The sequence below is a fragment of the Ciona robusta genome, chromosome 7 (assembly GCF_009617815.1).
Source record: "Ciona robusta chromosome 7, ASM961781v2".
Classification (NCBI taxonomy): domain Eukaryota; kingdom Metazoa; phylum Chordata; class Ascidiacea; order Phlebobranchia; family Cionidae; genus Ciona; species Ciona robusta.
In genome coordinates, this window is record NC_143241.1 from 1,992,848 (window position 1) to 2,012,483 (window position 19,636).

Genomic DNA, 19,636 nt, shown 5'->3' on the forward strand with positions numbered 1-19,636 from the left:
AACGCGTCTTCTAACCCAAGAGTTTGCATATGCGCCAAAACAACATCCCTTGCATTGCGGTTTCTTTCGGCGTCCGGACGATGTCTGTCCATGTTCGGTTCTAAGGTAAGATTGAAATCCCCCCCTATGATTATGTCTGCGTTAGATGCGGAGCGAAAAACCGTTCGAAACAAATTCTCGAAGAAAGTTGGATTGTCTTTGTTTGGCGCGTATATGTTAACTAACAGTAGCGTTCGCGATTGGATTCGAACTTCAGCCATTACATATCTACCCTCTGGGTCGACATTAATATTCACCAAACTATATGACGTTTTATTGTCGCATAGTATTGCAACACCTCTACTACGATTGGAGCCATTAGCCCAAATGATCTGTGCTCCCCATTCCAATTCCCATAGTTTTTTACAGTCCACGGAACCATGGGTTTCTTGCAAAAACGTAAAGTTAAGTTTTTTTCCGCGAATAAAGTTGAAAACTGCCTTTCTCTTTTTGCTGTCTCGCAAACCAGCCACATTATATGAAGCAATATTAACTGACATTTGAAAATAAAACATAAACATAATAATCAGTAATTCATTCACCGTATAGCTAGTTGCCATGACTATATTCATATCCACAACCACACAAAAATGGCTTGTCGCCACATGGTTCTTTGAGATATCTCTTTCCGCACTTACAATTAATCAGTTTCTTTTTACATGCCGTATTTTTACAGGTTTTACTCGTATAATCTTTACTAAAACAATTAAAAGTTAAACAAGTGCAAACAAGAGAGTACCTCTGACAAGCCACGCATTCGTAGCAGCCATCTTCTAAACAAAACTCCGGTTGAAGTGTATTGCAACACGGCATTTTTCTCATTCCTCTTTGGCACATAGGGCAGATTGTTTCTTGTGTGTCACTGTTTTTAAGAAACAAGTCGTCTGTGCAGCAGGTGCGTGCTACGTCAAACTCACGTGAGCAACCCCAGCAATGATATGACTTCGCACTTTCCGTTGATAATCCTTCAGTTTTGCAGTTCGGACAATACACCGGTAGCCTTGTTACACTGAGACTAATGGAGTGCAGTTTTGGTTTATTGCCGTCTTCAGGGCTCGAGAGTGGTCTTTTCGACCTTGACTTTTCAGGTTCCGCTTCACTATTTTTTTCTGTCTCCTCCTTCTCACCTTCTTCTCCTCTCCTTCCTTGCTGCTGGTACTTGCTCGAGGGCCGGTGTGGTTCGAGACAAACTACGTGTTGATGCCTTTGGCGTGGAAGTTGTGACGTCACGCGGATGAATTTCCTCCTCCATTCTATGAGATTGTTGTTCCTTGTTGTTCTGTTTCGTGTTTTCTAATCTTGGGTAATCCTTTATCCTCTTTGCACAATTAGCTTGTTTATGTCCAAATTCCCCACAGTATTTGCATGTGACCGTTTGACCATTGTACGTTACATAGAATTCCGAATTATTGATAGATATATAGCTTGGTATTGGCTGCTTTTCAAGGTCCTCTTTTTTCATTACCGCTATTCTTACTCCAGTTTTGAGTCCATCCTTGTCAGTTCTTTGTACGAGTTTGTCCACATTTCCATGGTTGGTTTGTAGAAAGTTTAAAATTGCTGAGTCGGGAAATGGTATTGGAACCCAACCCAAAACGACATTGACATGGTCCGACTCATACAGATACAAGTTACGAATATTTTCAATATTTGCCAGCTTTTCCCTGAGTTCCAGAACATTAGACCTTGAGCTGCAGGTAATATCAATTTTTGTTCCCTTCATTTCGGCAATTCCCACAATTTTGCTTTTTTCAAACCCAATTTTCTTTAATAATTCAATTACCTCATAGCGTTTGATTTGTTTTTCTGCCTTAAAGTTCAAACAATTGGGTCGTTTAAACAGATTGTTCTTTTGGGTGCTCACCACCCTAGCGAAACTAGCCTTTTCGCTCATCTTGCAAAACACGACCGCACGCTAGCCTAACTCGCACCGAATGAAACCACGTCACAAAATTGTTAAAGCGTTGCCGCTTTCACTCAAAGAGGCGCCACGCAGTGTTTTAAGAGAGACTCAGCATGCATAGATAAGTATATGTGTTATCTATGCAGCATGTAAACAAGCTTTGTGTTTTATAACGAGAATGTTTGACCATTTAAGTGTGTACGGTGGATCGGTTTATTAAAGAATGTCACGGATCTTTTGAAATCTATTCCTTATATTAATGACCGACATTTGTAAACACAGCTAACGCGTATTATACAGCAACTTGTAGCGAATAAAAAAACGCGGGTTCCGCTTTTATACGAATAAAATTAGCCACATGACTAGTGCGTTCCTACGTCACAATCACGAAGCTCGTAAGTAAAAAAGGGACAGCGCTAAAGATCACTGTTTCAGAACGAATATCTAAGCCTATACTGGAACAATTTTATTAATTAAAGTATTTTTGGAATTAATAAAACGGTCGCTTTTTGAATTTACAACAAAAATGAAGGTTACGTGGGGTCTGTTTACGCACTTTAAATGCAAGGGAAATTCAATTTATTGTGACGTAGAAGTACGTAAGTTTTGTGTCATATAACTTCTCCCTTTCAAGTACTACGAAATTTAACACCAACTGGAGCTGTATATAGAACACTATAAAAAGTCTGTTACTTTTGCTACCAGGCATAATGTAAATGATTATTTCGCCACATAAACTCAAGATGAGATAGGACCTGGTCGCATATAAAACAGACGAAACGTTGGAATAAACTGAACGATAATATACTGAAGGAGCAGAAAAAAGCATAGTTTATAAAGCTTTGTCGTCTAACACCCTAACTATTAAGCTCGTAAGCATACTCGCAAAAAATAGTCAATAGTCACGTAACATCATATAAGCGCATCATCATCTACTGTCGGAGGTTGGTTGTTACTCGCAAGTTCAATTATCAGTTCATAATTTTTAGTTGGTATTAGCACTTTAATGTAACAGAAAGTTTATTATAAACAAGATTTAGCAATAATGCACTTAAGAGCTAAATTAACACGCACATAAACCAATGACCAAAATAACGGGGTTAGCGAATTACTAAATGACGACTTTATGCCAATCGCTATTCGCCTATATATATTTTACTATATATATAAGAAGTGTCTTATAACAATCGCAAAACGTTGCGTTTACATATTTAGATGAAATTAACACGGCATTCTCACGCACGTATATACACCAGAGTTAAATAAATGTTTACTATATGACATGGCTGACGTAGGAATGACGATGGCAAGATTCATGTTATTCGGCTTCCCTTCCTACAAAGCGTAACGTATACATACGCGGTATTTGTTATACGAGTTTGTTTATTACGAGCAGTGCAGATTATATAAGGTATATTCAAGAACGAGAAATACAGTTTTAGGTATTTTTTCAAGTATTACTGACGAATTACCCTATTCAAAACTATCCACGGGGTATAAACACATGGGGGAATTACACCAGCCACGCTTTACGCTTATAACTAAAGGACTAGCTGGTGCTGAAGGTCCAGTGTTTGATACAAAGGGACGTTTCTACGCAGTCGCTCCACTGGAACAAGCAAGCAACGATAGGTACATGTTATACAGTAGGGTGAGGGTAGAAGATAAACATTTCAACTCTGTTTTCTCGTACCATTTAGTAGTTAACAAAGAACATTTAAAGAAATATAAAAGTATATTCTTACGACTTCCATGAACATTTTTCGATAATTTGTACTAAAGGTGTCCCGAATATTTTGATAATTTGTACTAATGTGTCCCGTCTTACCCCACCCTACTATATGTTCTGTATAGGGTCAAGGTAAATACCGTAAGAACATACTATGTATAAATCTTCTTCTAATCGTTTCTAAACAATTAACAACGTTTTTCGAGTCGTAAGGATTTCTACAACTTTTCCTACACGTCGCTTGCTATAGTTTGATTGGGCGTATTTATAACGTAGGCTATCATTTACTGTTACTTTCTTTCTGCATACTCTAATTAATAGACATATTACTATAGTAGGGTGGGGGGAGATGGGACACCTTGAGCACAGAATATCTAAATATCCTGATCGTGTTTTAAACAATTAACAACGATCTATGGGAGTCGTGAGGGTACGTTTTACAATTATTTGAATTTTCTTTGTTTACTACCAAATGTGACGAGAAAATAGATTGATAAGGTGTCCCATTTCCCCCCACCCTACTATATGTTTGTAGAGAGACTGGTCAGTTTACAGATGGCTCCGCTGGCAAGCTGTACAGAATCGACCTTGAGACTGGTGACAAGCATGTAGTATGTACTCCACATGTTGAAGGATTTGGTGGAAAACCAAACGGAAGCATTTCTGATAAAGATGATTGTATTTGGTGCGCAGATATGCGTCTCGGTCTTGTCAAATTTGACCCAGGCGACAACTCCTGCAAAATAGTAAGTCAACGTGACTGACTGTCGTTGGTATAACTGGTCATAAATCGAAATTTCTTTAACTTTCAGTACGGAAAAGTGGACAGCAGTGGTAATCCGCTAAACGGTGCGAATGATCTGGTTTTTGACGATGATGGAAACCTATGGTTTACAGGACCCGGGAGCCCGGTCGCCCCAGCGAAAGAAGATATGGTCACGATTTTTGAAGTAAAATAAATTCAAACACTTAACCTGGTTTACAAAATTAAAAAAATACCATTTCAGGTACCTAGTGGTAAACTGTACTGCCTGCCTAAAGGCGAGGATGTCCCGGTATTAGCGGATGATAATCTAAGGTTCCCAAACGGTCTCGCTGTGCAGGGCAAAGTTCTTCTGGTTGGGGTGACAGTGACCAAGGAAATTCTTGCATACGACATTATAGGAGCGGGAAAACTTACAAATCGGCGGCTTTGGGCGAAAGTCCCGAGGGAGGGACTCGAACCCGGATCATTTCGTAAGTATTTCGTAGGTTGGTGTATTTTGTTGACTGTCACTGACTATTAACCTGTGTGTGTATGCTTTATGTAGTTGGTGAAACAGATGGACCAGACGGGATGGACTTTGACGTCATGGGTCGTCTTCTGGTTGCTAACCATGGGGGATCTCATATTGAAGTCTATCCACCCGATGGCGGCAATGCGCCCATAATTCGAATCCGATGCCCCTTCGAAGCACCGAGTAACCTGCATTTTCGACAGAATTCCAATGTTTGTTACGTCACAGAGCACAGCAATGACGCACTTTGGAGTTTTGAATGGGAATGCAGAGGGGCGGCCATGTATTGCGATAAATAACTGCTGGTCTCCTTGATATAATGCGAACTAACAAGTTGACGTGTCAGCAATTTTAGCAAGTTTGTAAATCGCTGTACAAAGTAGGACTGTAAATTTGTAAATAATACAATTTAAATCCATTTATCCAAAGTTAAACATTTTTAAGTCCACCTTTATATTTTGTACACATTTAAACATAAAACGACACATATCCAATATGGAACTTATTCTCACATCAAAGCAATAATAAAAGGAAACCAAATGTTGGAATATTTAATTCGCAAGCATTTCATGTCCCGAACCTTGTGGTTCGAAATGGCAAAGAACAGAAAGAATATTGAATCGAGGAAATAAACGCCATGAACAATGTAGAAGGAATGGGTGTAAGAGGAACAATCAAGAAAATGTTAGAAGTTACTGTTCTTGCTTATTATACAGAAATATGGCATAAGATAAATACCGTTTGCACATAATATTTCCTAATCGTGTTTTTAACATTCAACAACGATTTTTTAGAGTGGCGAACAAACCATTTATATAACTTTGTGAATACTCTGTGTTCGCTACCAAATAGGTGAATAAAAGAAAATGAAAATATGTACCATCTTACCCCAACCCACCACATTGCCACTAATTAAACCTCGCTGTATTTTAAACCGGGTAAATTAGATGTTGTCGTTTATACCAATGCCGTATCCAAGCAAGAAGATTGTGGGGTTCAACATTGCTTTAAGCATGCAGTGTAATAGCATTTTTCGCATTACATGTCACATCGTTAGTGCGAATAGTTTAACATTATGTTACTTCTCTTGAGCTAACTTGACGACTTGCGGGAATCAACGTCTGCTGGTAAAAGGTTACAACAGTTAGCTTCGTTTGTGTAAGCCAAACTAAGATAAACTATAAGAGCAATGTGGAGTACGAGAGATATCACCAGCACATAATATTACACTTTTTCCTTATCGTGTTTTAACAATTAAGAACGCCTTTTTGGAGCAGTGGAAATACAGTTATATAATTAAATACTATTTGTTTACTAATAAATAGGATAAAAAAGGTTTGATAATGTGAATCATTTTACTCCAACGTACAATACGTATAGATTTCTTCAACAAATGAATAAAACTTTACCTTCCACCGGAACTGAATATGAGATCAGCATTAGGAGCACCTTTGGGTGGCTGGTACTTTGGTCTTCTCTCACGGTTCAGATTCGCCGGTGGAGCCCTGAAACGAACATCAACATTTCTTATTTAATAAAATTTATTCTTTTTGTTAACAATACAATCGGATGACTACTTCATAGTTCATTCACCTTCTGTTCATTTATAACATTTTTTTCCCTGTATGACCCACAATTTAAGCAACTTTTTACTAGGCAATTGGTTGTATCAATGGGTGATAGGTGCAAGCAAATACACCTACAATGTTGGTGGCATTGAGCCTTGAACCTGGTAACTTTAGGTTTGTCGTAACCCATGAGTCAAAGGTCCGATTAAAGACCAGGAGCCACTGATCGTTAAAATGGATATACTTTGAATATGCGCGAGGACACGCCCATAATAGGATTAGCATCGAGCGGCAATAACCTGATTACCACACACAGGCCTTTGTACCAACGGTCACTGATGGAAAAAAAATGTTTATACTTTGAATGGTAAGCAGTGTCGATCTGATGTTGTTCCTCTTCCACCTGCCTCTCGTTGATGGATAGAGTGATCTGCTTAAGCTCTTGCTTACGACGTTCCTCGGCCTGGCTTCGATCCCGCAACCCTGCGGCCAGATGTTCCGAGATCGGGATCCGAAGAGGTCGTAGGGTTGGTTTGTTGCCTTTACGAGTTAGAAGGGCGAATCTGGTGGAAAACGAGATAATAAACAATTTTAAAAATGGAAATTTACAAGATTGGGATACTGGGACTACGCGGACCTGGGTTACAATAACTGCACAACGTCTCTAATACGCTGATAACATGCACATAAACACACTTACTTGATCGAACTGTCCTTCTGTTTAGATTGTTCTTGTAATATTGACTTACGTACGTTGACAGGCACCGTCATATCATGCTGCATTACTTGTGTGGTGTTACGGGATTGAATGCTTTCAACCTAGTGTGAAGGCAACAGTGACTAAGAATGTGCTATATGGGATCATATTGCTTAATAGTGATTGGTTATATTAAAATATGAAGCAGCATTACTAAACCCTTTCTACTTGCGTACCGCATTTAATTTTAGACGGAGATCTCGTAGCAAAAAACTATAAACTATCAAAAACCAAAAATTTTGATTTAATTTCATTTACTGTTAGTTTGTTTTAACTAAGTTCCTCGTGTACCAGCAAAACCTTTTCCTCCACAAGTAAGCATTCATGAGAACCACTTTGAAAGGTTACCATGTTTTTACATTACATATATTCAAACGATCCACCAACCATGATGTTATCGAAAGCTTTTTGGAAATCTTCGTCCTCAGCACAAGGCATGTGACGAACACCATTCGCAACAACAGACCCTTCTGAATGTTCAGTCATCGTATCATCTTCTTTTATCTAAAACATACGAAATCTTAATCGTATTTCATATTATGAGGGAGCGTTACAGGTATAATATCAAATGTTCTATTCTATGTGCGGGGTCCTACATACGTTACATGGGACAACCAGTGTATTGCAAGCCATTGAGTGACCACTGGATTGGAGCAATTCCAGCAAAGTATCTTATACTCAATGATACATACACCAGTTATGGTATCAGTATGCTTTGTTTACGTTGCAAACGATAACTAAGCGACGGAGCCAGACGGAGTGTACATTTATGCACAAGAGTGACTTTGAAACATAGTTTATACCTATGCTATAGCTCATGGCGTACTGACAAGGACGACTTTGAAACGTAGTTTATATCTAGATCATGGCCCACTCAGCTAATGGCCGCCTATTATTTAGTTACATGCAAGTAACACATTAATATTTATTAAGTGAAATTCATATCATCTTACTTCTCTCCCATCTTCTCCCGCATCGCTCTCCTCCGATTCCCACTCCTCCTCACTCCCTCCTGATTGGCTGCTCGTCTCTTTTTGCTCCTCCTGCTCCGAGGAGAGAGGTGGAAACTCGTCGCTTTGTTTCTCAATAATGGGAGCAAGAGTGGAGGGGTTGTTGGGGCTCTCTAGCGGAATGTCTCCGAGTTTGTGAATGTTTTCTTGTGGAACGACTTTACCTATACCGTATAATATTCTTTACATATAACACTGGGTAGTAGTCGTTGGGCTTACGTGCGTCGCTTAGGCACGAACTAAGACTTGATAAAACGACATAACACAACTATATATACATTTTAAACCAAGCAGGTCTTAAAACTTAAACAAACTTACTTAATTTGGCAAACATTTCTTTTTCAACTTCTGCCACAGCTTCAACCGCTTCATCAAACGACGTAGCCAGCTTTAACTTGGGTCTTAGTGGCTCCAATGTGTCTTGAACCAGGTAATCGACCTCAACAGGGAAGCGGCTTTGATTAGTAACCGTTTCTAAGTCGTCGTCGGTTGGAGTCACCGGAGCTGCCCAGTATGATAGGGACTTTTTGAACCAGATGTATCGCTGGGAAAATGTTTATGAATATTTAGTAATATGGTATTTAATTCCTTACCGTGTTTTAAAGTTTTATTAGAAAACGCTCTTTTTGATTCGTTAGGATACCGTTATTTAATGCAGTAAGCATTTTTGTTTACTTCTAAACGGGAGAATAAAGCAGGGGAAATGTGAATAATGCTTGTTTTTGTTACTTGCGGGGAACTTACTTCGAAATATGGGATAAAGTAATCAAGTTTCTTCTTGCTGGAGCCTCGGTCGAAGTATTGACCGCACGTTTCAAGTAAAATACACACCAGTCTGTAAGGCAAGAGACAACAAAAGTAATATAACTGTCGTTAGGTTTAAGAAAAGAAATGAATAAATGCAACCTATTTATCCTCGCGTGGCGTGGCAACGGACTTTATACACCACATCATGCTCGCTAGGAAAATAATCGCGTATTAAAATGTGATTTTCTGTGTTTTTTTTCTTTTTTATAATGTAGAGTTCACAATTTGGACAAATGGTCACTGGGTTAGAACAACTGTGGTCAAATTTCTTGCGCAATGACACGTACTCCCACAATAGCAACATCGAGAAACTTAGTAGTCAAAACGTGGTTTTCCACTTACCTTATCCTGAAGAGATGTTCTGGAGGGTCGTATGGGCTCTGTCGATTGGGATGGTAGCTAACACCGAAAGTTATGAGCGAGTAAAGCACATTGAAAATAACTATTGACTCCACCATTCGGTAGTTGTATAGTTCACCAAGAAACTTGACGCTACTAACACGACGTTGGTTGTAACGTGGATGGTTGATCTGTAAAGGAGGGTTTGATAATATCTTTATGATAAATTAAGTGGAATAAACAATTATGTACAGCAGGTTTATTGTAGAAACGAACGTTTGCCCAGCATGCACACACACACAAGGCGAAATTTGTTTTCTTGCGCCAGAGTTAAATACATAAAATGCATCAAATCGGATAAAAATAACTATGGTCTAATGGTTTATAACACGCCTTTCTACAAAGATTTCAGGTTCGATAATATAACAACGGCCATGCCTTTATATTTAACAACTGTTAAACCCTATTTAAACAGAATTTGCGGGATACATGATTAATGGAAAAAAGGCACTATTGTTATAACCGAATTATGACTTCGTTTGCTCCAATAAAGAGGAGCTGTGTACGAAATCGAAACGCTGAACAAGAAGTCTACTTTAAGTCTCTTTACCATGCTCGCCGAGTAATAAGCGCCTTAATCTGCAAGCCTTTTGGCTTCGAGTCTAAATTAACGCATTACTCTTATATTAGGGCAAGCTCCTTTGCCAGAAATAACAGAGGGAGAAATTACTAACGTCCTGTTTGTGAACCTGAACTTTGGACGAACCGGTGCGTGAGACGGGGGTTTCCGCATGAGTTAAGCAATGCCTTGCGTACGGATTTAAACAATTATGTTTAATGTGGCAATTAATGGAAAAGCAAATACCTCCCGAGCACCTAAAATAACCTTGTGTAACAACAAAGGAAAGTTTGAAACAATCAATTGCATTATAAGGTAAGTATATGATAGTTCATGTTTTTACTATTTTATCATCCGATTTGGTGGTAAACTGAAAGGATTTTACAGAATAATACAACCGTATTTTCACGATTCTCTAAAATACGTTGTTAATTATTTACAACATAATTAGACAATTTGGGATTTTATCTGCTATAACGATATCCGTTCATCTCACTTTGCTACATCTTGTCAAAGTCAAGCCATAAGTTTAACACTTTCTACAAAAAATTAAAAAAATAGTTTTTTTTTTTGTAAAATATGGAACGCTTCACGATTTTGCGTCAGTCATAATTAGCCATCGGCGCCCACTCACGGTGGGTTGGAGAGGCAGCGAATCAGCGCGTAAAGTGTCAGGAATCAGTGATAAAATTAAGTAATATTAAAAAACCTTTACTGATAATACAGCGATTGATTAAATAAGCTTCTACCTCCATTCCGACTCTGATGTCTTCCAATACGTCATCAACCACGTGATGCCCAACCTCGTCATGGTAAGCGATCAAACCGGCAAGTAAGCTTGCCAAGCAATGTACGTTGTTAAACTTGATGTTCCACGACTGGGACAGACACTTCACCAAGTAGGAACGAATCTATGGTAAACACAAACATCTTATATTGTTGCTAATTTTCACGAAAATACTGAAAAAATAAGGGTTCACCGAATATTAGTCTAAAATCAAAATGTCCTTTACGTTACGCCGTAGGACCCGTCCTTGGGATTTAAAAACGTAATACATAAAGCGAGGTGCGTCACCAAATGCGATCGATTAAGTGTTGGAAACAACAGGTTTGTCCTAAACATTTATAAAACCCTTCCTACACTGCTGATTAAACGAGGAATAAGAAGATGTTTTACCTCCTTGTCGTTCCAAGGCAACTTTCGGATCTGCCGCAAGATCTTCTCAACTGTGCTCTTGCTTAGTTCACGGAAGAGCAACTTCCTGATGTATTGATGGAGCGGTGGGCGAACTTTCATCACCACCTGTGACGTAACAGAGCTTGTTCTATGACGTAAAACGCGTCGACAATGAAAGTTGCGTGAACACAATTAAAACTAAACTGGTCAAATAAAATGTTCGGCGCCGTGGCCGCGCCTGTCTCTACCCAACAATATGATTGGAGGCTCGACGATGTTATATAATTGTTAAGCAAGTGACACAACGGAAATCGTAAATATTCGATTTAAATAAAAATAAACATTAACCAATTTCGAAAGCTAAATGGATAATAAAAAAGACAATGTTAATAAAGTGTAACACGTATACCGCTTCAGTTTTAGGAGGGTCGCATGCGTATCTTGCATTGTCAATCATGGTGGAGTAACGTTGGTCTAACACTTTGTTAGTTCTCTTCCGCATCAGTTGCTCCAAGAGGACTTTTGCATGGAGGTGGGAGGTTGGGGTGCGGAGGAGGAAGCGGCCGCATGTCTCCAAGAGAGCACACGCCATTTCGATCGCGTGGGGTGAAAATTCGAGGGTTAAGGTCTGGTCGAAATGGGTGATGATTAATTTTTTATTTGCATAGAGTAAAGGGAGTGCATATTTAACCTATGTGGTCTGAAAAAAAGCTTTACCGCCAACGCTATTTTCAATTTTTAATGAATAAAGTTACTTTTTGAGTTATAAAAACAAACACACAGTTCGGCAGGTGCATGTTGACGTGTAAAGCTGCTGAAACAACCCGCCGATAAGCCAAGATCGATTTGTGTGACCTCACACATGCAATTGTGACGTCATAGCAAAATAAGCAGCCTACCTTTAGACAAGCAAGTGCGTCAGTTGTTGGTATCATGCCAAACTTTGTCATTTCCCCGATAAAACGAACTGTTTTCACTTTGCTTTCAATGTGGATCTGGTCACGTTTACGAACCTATTAATGTATTTGATCATATATAAACTGCTGCTGTCAAGCTTTCTTTTTAAAATAGCTTTTTTGGCATTTATTTTCGAAGTGACGAGTTATGTTATTTACCCCGATAAAGAAGTGTACAAGGTCGAAATATCGGTTCGGAAATAAATACCAAAACGAGCTGTTATATAAAACAATTGTATCTGGTTAGTTTTTAATGATAAAAAAATACTTTATGACGAAATCCATTAACAAATACATGAGAATACTGCTTATTGGCGAGAAAAAACAAGGTAATTAAGACACGGGTACTTGGTGTATATATATTTCACATCTTTAATTACCTATAATGTAAATTGGAATGTTTGCACTAAAATGCCAGTATATTCGACAAATTCGTAAGAATGCGGTTTTTAAGCAGGGAAAATCTATCTCACCAGCAAGACTCATTTTTTTGATATATAATGTGTAATATAGTTATTCAAACCTCATGCGCAAATGTACGGCAAAACTTCTGTATGGATACCGGAAAAACAACAGCGATTACGTATTGACTTTGTATAAACTGTTTAAATTACCCAGTCGTGCTTTTGGACGACTTACACGACCAGTACATAGTACATCAACGTCGAAAAAGGAGAGCAAGACAACAAGATCAAAATGTTGAATAAAATTTTTAAAAAGGTAGTAAGTGCGATTTAAAAGCTCTTTAAAAACATCGTTTGTCAGCCGGAGTCGCGTGGCTTGCCTTATCTATGTGATGAGTCGGACGGTCGAGTGATAAGGTGACATAACGGGTTACTCAGGGAAAAGATAGAACCGCTTCACTTGGTAACAATACAAGATGTGTTTGTGTGCTATGTTTACGCACGCATGGGGGGCCTTTATAGCTCCAGAGAGTGGTGTAGCTAGGAAACGGTTTCAAGGTTTTTTTGAGCGATCGTAATCCGCGGTTTGTTGTGTTTCGTGCATTAACATGCTTTGTGTTTGAAATTTGAGCTTAGAAAAAAAAAGTTGAAAACTTTAAGAGCGGTAAAATGCATACCATAAATGGTTTGGTTTATTGGGATAAAAGGTAGCATTCTTTAAAAATTTTATCCCATTAAGCCAAACCATTTATGGTATTTGTATGCACATACGATATACCGCAAATATAACCGTGTTAGCGTATACATGTAATTTTTATCAGATTATGCATATTAGGGTTGGGGTAAGATGGTCCAGGTTTGCAATCTATTTTACAAAACATGCACAAAATTATATACCCGTTATCATTTCGAGAGCGTTGGTTATTATTAAAACGTTACAAACTTATATGCGCTAACAGTATCCATCTTACCCCATCCTACTATACAACTATGTATTGGTCACAAAATATGAAGTTCTGTAACTTCCTTTGCCAAGCACTATGAACTTACATGGAATCTGAAATCCCGTAGAAGCATCAGCGAAAGATGTTCGGAAACATCGGGGATGCAGGAGTTTAATGTGGCTGCCAGTCTGGCGTAGAAGGGCAGCAGATCGAGTCGGGAGCGATGAACGTTAAACAAAGCTCTTGCCAGCCTCTTCCTGTTCGCTCTTGTGTTCATATTCATACAGAAATCCTGGGCAGCCTGGGGGAATACGAGTTATATAGTATGTTGGGGCGAGATGATGTTTAATGTTTTCAATCTTATTTATCGCCCCCTTTGGTAGCAAACTATATAACCGCATCCTCACGACTACACAAATCTTACTCAGTTACGTACTAACTTTTGCACGAACTACGTTTTTAATCACATGTTACAAGACGTAATCCGGTCGCAGGATTAAAAAAACAAGAGTTATATACAGTATGTTAATCCCCTATAGCTGTACTTCGCTCAATGCCAACCAACATCAATACTTTATGTTTTTATCGCTTACTCAATAAAACAATCTTATCGTCATGTATGGACTTACTTTATCGACCAAGTCCCGATTGACGCAGTTCTTAAGCGAGGAGATAAAGTTTTCCAGAATAATCTTCATACTCGCTCCTATATTGACGTCATCATCCTCTGTATCTATGTAAGGATTACAATGTTGATGGAATGCAGGCGTTGAATGGCTACCCTTGTATATTCGTTAGCTTAATACAGAAACTTTAACTTGGGTTCTAACCCCCAAATCAAGGACACAAACTATAGTTACATTTACGTCGTTATCACACGGGTTTAGCACCTCGTGCCATCTTACGAGTTACCATGTATGTTACTTTGTGGGTGATTATTTGGATTTTTTCATTTTGTTTCTGATAATTTGGACAACCCATAAGTGACCACTGGGTTGCAGCAAGTGTCTTGCCCAAGAATACACGCCCACATAGCAGCAGCGACGAGCCTTGAACCCATTACCGCTGTGTTACAGGCAGGCGCGCTAACCACTATGCCACGGCGCTGGATGTTAAATGATTAGAAATATACTGGTAACCCAATTAAAGTCATCGCTTATCCAGTTCGCGTTTATAAACCTATTTACCTCTCATAGAAAAACGTTGATTTGGCAATTTTTGGATATTCAATATTTCTCAACTATTGGTTGTTATCAACAAAGTAGAGTAGCAGATTCACGCCATGGTATATAACGTTTATTACAACACATCTTTACTTACCATCCTCCATACTCATGGCATCTTTATCTACATCTTCATCTGACTCTCCTGTCTCCACCACCTCCACCTCTGCTCCTGCTCCCGATGTCACTCGTGCTCCTGCCTCCATCGCCTCCTGGACTGCAGCTAACTCCGATTCCTCCAAACTCCCAATATCAAGGTTGGTGAGATCACGTTCCAACTCCTCTGCTGCCAACTCACTGTTAGGGAGGCCAAGAGGTTACAAACTCGAATCCCAGCTAAGTCAGTTTAAGAAGTAAAACAATCTTAATACTTGTAAAGCAAAACGGTGATAGATTTATTTGTTGATTGTTTTAGGCAGCTTCATTTGTGTAACTGATAGGCTTAATAAAAGGGGTAAATACACAGCGTGTTTGTTTATATACATAAGTTTACATGCATTTGTATGAACAACTTTCCAGATTTATTTATCTTTCTTTTTAACGAAAACGGTAGTGTTTTAAAAATAATTATTTACAAAATTAGTTGTTGTACGTTTGACATTTTATTTCTTACCCTTTTCCACCAAGTTTTGGCCCCAGTGGTTTTGGTTCGTTAGCAGGGTGCTTCCCCTTCCCAGGACGACGCCCCCCACCCCTCTCAGACTTGTTGGACCCCTTACCAACATCCTTGAACAATATCTGCAGGAAATCGAATGAGAATCTGCTATAATGGTTTGTAGTTTGTGTTTTTTCTGTATGGCTGACATTTGGACAACCCATAAGACTACTGGTTGCCGAAAATTTTCCGTTAATCATCTTGCCTAAAACACAGACCTATCGGTATTATAAGAATCAATATTTTTTTTTGAGGTTGGAACTTACTGCTGGTACGATGGCTTTCAGATCGAGGAGATTGGAATAAAATGATCTCTGGTCTTCATCCTCCCATACAGACTGCTCTCCAAGCAACTCTGCTCCGGAGGATCCAGGTTCGAAGATGTTGATCGGAGATTCTCCATCTTGGACGAGCTCGACTGGAAAATGTCCAAGATTTTCGTTTTAAAAACATGATACTATTCGTTAATCCTTAGCTTCGTAAAATACCCGTTGTTAGAAATATATCTTTTACAAACTGAAAACGAACGAGCGTTCGACTCACAAAAAAACAACGGGGTCGTACACACCAAAAGAAACGTGTTTTCGCGGAATTAAGTAAGAAAGTAATTAACATGGTGTGTTTAAAAGGGGGTAATGGGTCAACTCTGGCCTAAATCCAAGTTCACCAGGCGTATCTCGTGGTAGAACCTCATCCATGAAGAATACGTAAAGCATATGCGTTTTACTACAATATATTGCGAAATATTGTCAGTTTACCAATAAAATTTAGCATCAGGGTTTAATTGTAGCTAAGAAACATTCTCTGATCAAGCGTTAAATGATTTAACGATATTGCAATTATATGTCAAGAATAAAAAACATCAAAGCAATAAAATAGAATAAATATGCCGAGAAGTCAAATTTGTACAAGATATACAGTGCAATCAAAAATCCCGACATATTCATAATCTTAAATCGAATAAATTTTGAACAAATACAGACGTGATAGCGGTTCTGCGGTGGAATAATCCTGAATGTCCCATTCATGTAAGCACGCGATGTTTAAAGTAATCCTTGTATGTTAAATACAGACACGAGCGAGCCCAGGCAGGCGACAGACCACCTGTCTTATACGCGGTATAATTTACATTGTTCACAACTTGTTAACATCGCAAATACAACACGCAGATTTTATTGTATGGTGGGCGAATTAGACGTCCGTACAAACAGATAATAATAAAAAGGGAAGTGTATATTACGTTAGGAACTTACCCGTTTCCGGCAGGTCTGGCACGTCTACGTCTAAAAGATCCTAATTTAGCAAAAAGTGTCATGAAAATGTTTTGTTGGGAGCGTATATATATAGTAAGATGGTTCATACATTTATTTTCTGGCGGTAAACAAAACATCAGATTTTTAGGATTATAAACCCGTATCCTCACGACCATAGGCGCCGATTTTTTTAAATTGCAAAAGAGGCCACGTTTATGATAACGTCATTCGTTTTGCAGAAATTAGTAAAATATACGCGAGTTTTTATCACTCGCGCCAAAACACGATTAAGTTATACTTTCCATGGCAGCAGTAACAATAACGGCGTCTATTAAAGTTTGCCAAAACTGCTGCCTATTGTTAATGCGGGTATGAAACTGGCAAAATCAGGCAGTCAAACTCGTTCACTGTTCTTGAAGGACGTTGTTCGTACAATACGCATACGAACAATAATGATACCTAGAAAAACATCTATGCTGTTGTTATTACATAGGTTTTAACTTTTGATAGATCTAGTGTTTGTGGGGTTTTTAAAGCATTAAAACTGTTTGCGGATCGTTTTTAAGCGATTCGCAATATAGGCTTTGCCTGTTAACTGTTACTTTCGATGTCGTATTAATTTTACGGGCAGCTAAAGTTTGTTCCAAAAGATGTAGCAAGCACCTACGTCTGCAGATGGCTGTTAAAGTAGTTATTTGAATCCAAGGACATCCGCCACGCAAAAAAATTAAACCGTTAAGTTAAAGCTTTAATGTGTTTAATACAGACCAATGTATGTGTTATTTGTTTTATATTTTAATACAGTCGTTGTATAACCGCGGGAACTTGTATTTGTGCAAAGACGCTAGCCATAAACTCATAGCAAGCTGTTATAAGTATGATACTAACGTATGGGTTTACATGTATTTAAAGTTTTAATAAATAAACAAGTCTCCACCATAAACGTAGACTATTAAGTTTGCTTTCTCCTGGATTGCTGATCAATAATCGACGCATCAAATGCTATTATGACTTAAATAATCAACGTGTGAATCGCTACTATGACGTAACAAAGCATTATGCGTGGTTGAGGAAAAACATTACGGAAAATAATCATTGCTACGCCAATCGACAGCTTAACAACCGAGTGCGTTGGAATATATAGTTCTTTAGCTATTTGCGAGCTTAAAACGACTAGTTCTTTTTAATTTTAAACGGGTTTTATTAATAAAATGCAGCTATACGCAGCAGGTGCTGCACCGTCTGCATAATATCCAGAGTAGGCCGGCCTCGTCTGCACCATACGAAACGGCGCCTATGCTCACGACTCTATTAAGGGTGTTTTTGAATTGTTAAAAACACGATCAGGAAATATGGGATATTATGTGTTAACAGTATTTATCTTACTCCCCACTATACCATGCTACTGTGTTCTGTTATACGGTATTTGATCCAAAATATAGGCAGTGATGCAATTTGAAGCTATACAAACGCAGTCGAGCATAAAAATGCTTTGATATCTTGTTTACGATGGTTTTCCTGGGAAATTGGCCAAGGTAACTTGATGTGTAGGTTTACACACAGGTTAGATATGCGGAATACAAATGGCCAGTGAGTCATGAAACCTATACTCGTAAACAGTCGTTTACTGGGGTTATGTAGCGGTTTGGGTAGTAAACACAAACACTAAAAAATTACATCCTCCAAACCAGACTCGAAAACAAAAATATATTTAATACTAAGACAATTTTACGCACTACAAAAATATAAATACAACTTACAGCAAGTTGGTTGCAACTAATGAGAAGTTTGGTATAAGCAGCTTGTTTGTCTGTGTATTCCTTCGACTTCTCTTCGTGCAGTTCGCCTTTGCTTTGCAAAATATGTCTGGAGTGTATAAAACAATGTCAATGTCCGTATACGTTTGATATATTGTACATATTTCGTTTAAATAAATTTAATGATAGTTTAAGCGTAGCTAGGTTTCCTGCGTTTGTCAGGTGCTAAAATGAACTACAGAACTATTTCCTAATGCTTGAAATTTAGTATTAAATGGATTCTATGCACATTTTTTCAGTCTCGGAAGTTGGCCCAGAAACAGCAAGAGCGTATAACTAAACTGCTTTCATGTTGGTATACAATTTGACAATGACGCTTGTGGTTTACGGCGCTGAGTGGGATACGAGATCTGTTGTATGAGGTCATGAAATAATACCATGCTGTATGTAGGGGTTAAGTGCGGACGTATACACACCTGTTCCTGCGGTCTATGCTCTGCAGCTCCTTGTGCATTTGTAACAGATGGTCGTGTACTGAGTTCCAATAGTCGCTAAGGACGGTGTAGAATATCTTCTGCTTTTCAGGAGCAAAAATCTGGAGGCGTGGGAACGTTTACGATTGGTATTTCGTTAAAAACTCGTTTTTTCGTTAACCGTTTACTTTGCCTTTTGCACCAGACATGGTAAACCATCACACCCATGCATACATGAAACACCATATGTTTATACACGAGTAATGGACCAACTGAGGCCAAAATCACAGGTGTCATTGCGTGTCATGCGTACCGCACAACAGTAATACCTCGATATATATAGAACATAAAGGTAAAAAAACGAGTTTTACGAATGTAATTAAAGAATCAAATAAATTTTATCCACTAGTTGGGAAGGATATATTTGTTAGTACAGCATCACACACACATTAAGTAGATTCTACAATAAGCTTTGGATAGAAACCTTATAAGTTTGGAAGCGGAAATTGTATTCATACCATATGAATGTCACAGTAGCAATATGTTTGAACAATTCTCAACATGCACACTGACATACCACAGGTTATTAAAGTCACCATGGTGGATCTTGAACCCCGTCTGTCTCCATAATTAGACAGGGCAGGGTTGTATAAAGTACAAAATACATAGTACAGTCATAGTAGGGTCGTGCGGTGCTTTATAGCACAAACATCAAGACGAATTTCTGACAGAGCGACCGCATAACG

General features: G+C 38.6%; 2 protein-coding genes and 1 pseudogene across 3 annotated transcripts in view; 1 reads left to right on the forward strand and 2 right to left on the reverse strand.

Moving 5' to 3' along the window:
• Positions 1–508: 508 nt before the first annotated feature.
• On the reverse strand, positions 509–1,995 carry LOC149733407 (uncharacterized; annotated as a pseudogene).
• Positions 1,996–2,093: 98 nt separating this feature from the next.
• LOC149733408 (diisopropyl-fluorophosphatase-like) lies at positions 2,094–5,503 on the forward strand. The gene is made up of 5 exons (XM_089881929.1): positions 2,094–3,574; positions 4,207–4,417; positions 4,484–4,621; positions 4,679–4,907; positions 4,982–5,503. Exons 1-5 carry the CDS (start codon positions 3,447–3,449, stop codon positions 5,245–5,247), a joined length of 972 nt encoding a protein of 323 aa, XP_089738055.1. The 5' UTR covers positions 2,094–3,446; the 3' UTR covers positions 5,248–5,503.
• Positions 5,474–19,636, reverse strand: part of LOC149733409 (regulator of nonsense transcripts 2-like) — a 36,903-nt gene continuing 22,740 nt past the window's right edge. The window contains exons 9-29 of one of the 2 annotated variants that reach the window (XM_089881925.1): positions 18,894–19,012; positions 18,421–18,526; positions 16,661–16,700; positions 15,674–15,825; positions 15,366–15,490; positions 14,850–15,049; positions 14,159–14,262; positions 13,636–13,830; positions 12,125–12,238; positions 11,635–11,853; positions 11,226–11,351; positions 10,798–10,959; positions 9,433–9,620; positions 9,028–9,118; positions 8,602–8,827; positions 8,227–8,447; positions 7,661–7,777; positions 7,217–7,335; positions 6,876–7,079; positions 6,358–6,453; positions 5,474–6,069 (exon numbers count right to left, since the gene is read on the reverse strand). In XM_089881925.1, the coding sequence (XP_089738051.1) occupies positions 6,063–6,069; positions 6,358–6,453; positions 6,876–7,079; positions 7,217–7,335; positions 7,661–7,777; positions 8,227–8,447; positions 8,602–8,827; positions 9,028–9,118; positions 9,433–9,620; positions 10,798–10,959; positions 11,226–11,351; positions 11,635–11,853; positions 12,125–12,238; positions 13,636–13,830; positions 14,159–14,262; positions 14,850–15,049; positions 15,366–15,490; positions 15,674–15,825; positions 16,661–16,700; positions 18,421–18,526; positions 18,894–19,012 (2,931 nt within the window). In that variant the 3' untranslated portion in view covers positions 5,474–6,062. Of the gene's footprint in view, positions 6,073–6,357; positions 6,454–6,875; positions 7,080–7,216; positions 7,336–7,660; positions 7,778–8,226; positions 8,448–8,601; positions 8,828–9,027; positions 9,119–9,432; positions 9,621–10,797; positions 10,960–11,225; positions 11,352–11,634; positions 11,854–12,124; positions 12,239–13,635; positions 13,831–14,158; positions 14,263–14,849; positions 15,050–15,365; positions 15,491–15,673; positions 15,826–16,660; positions 16,701–18,420; positions 18,527–18,893; positions 19,013–19,636 lie in introns of both variants that reach the window. The other variant, XM_089881924.1, reaches the window with a different exon arrangement.

Coding starts and splice junctions, on each gene's coding strand:
- LOC149733408 (XM_089881929.1), top strand. CDS start 3,447: ATGGGGGAATTACACCAGCCACGCTTTACGCTTATAACTAAAGGACTA. Junction 4,418..4,483: donor GCGACAACTCCTGCAAAATA/GTAAGTCAACGT, acceptor TTTAACTTTCAG/TACGGAAAAGTGGACAGCAG. Junction 4,908..4,981: donor ACTCGAACCCGGATCATTTC/GTAAGTATTTCG, acceptor TGCTTTATGTAG/TTGGTGAAACAGATGGACCA.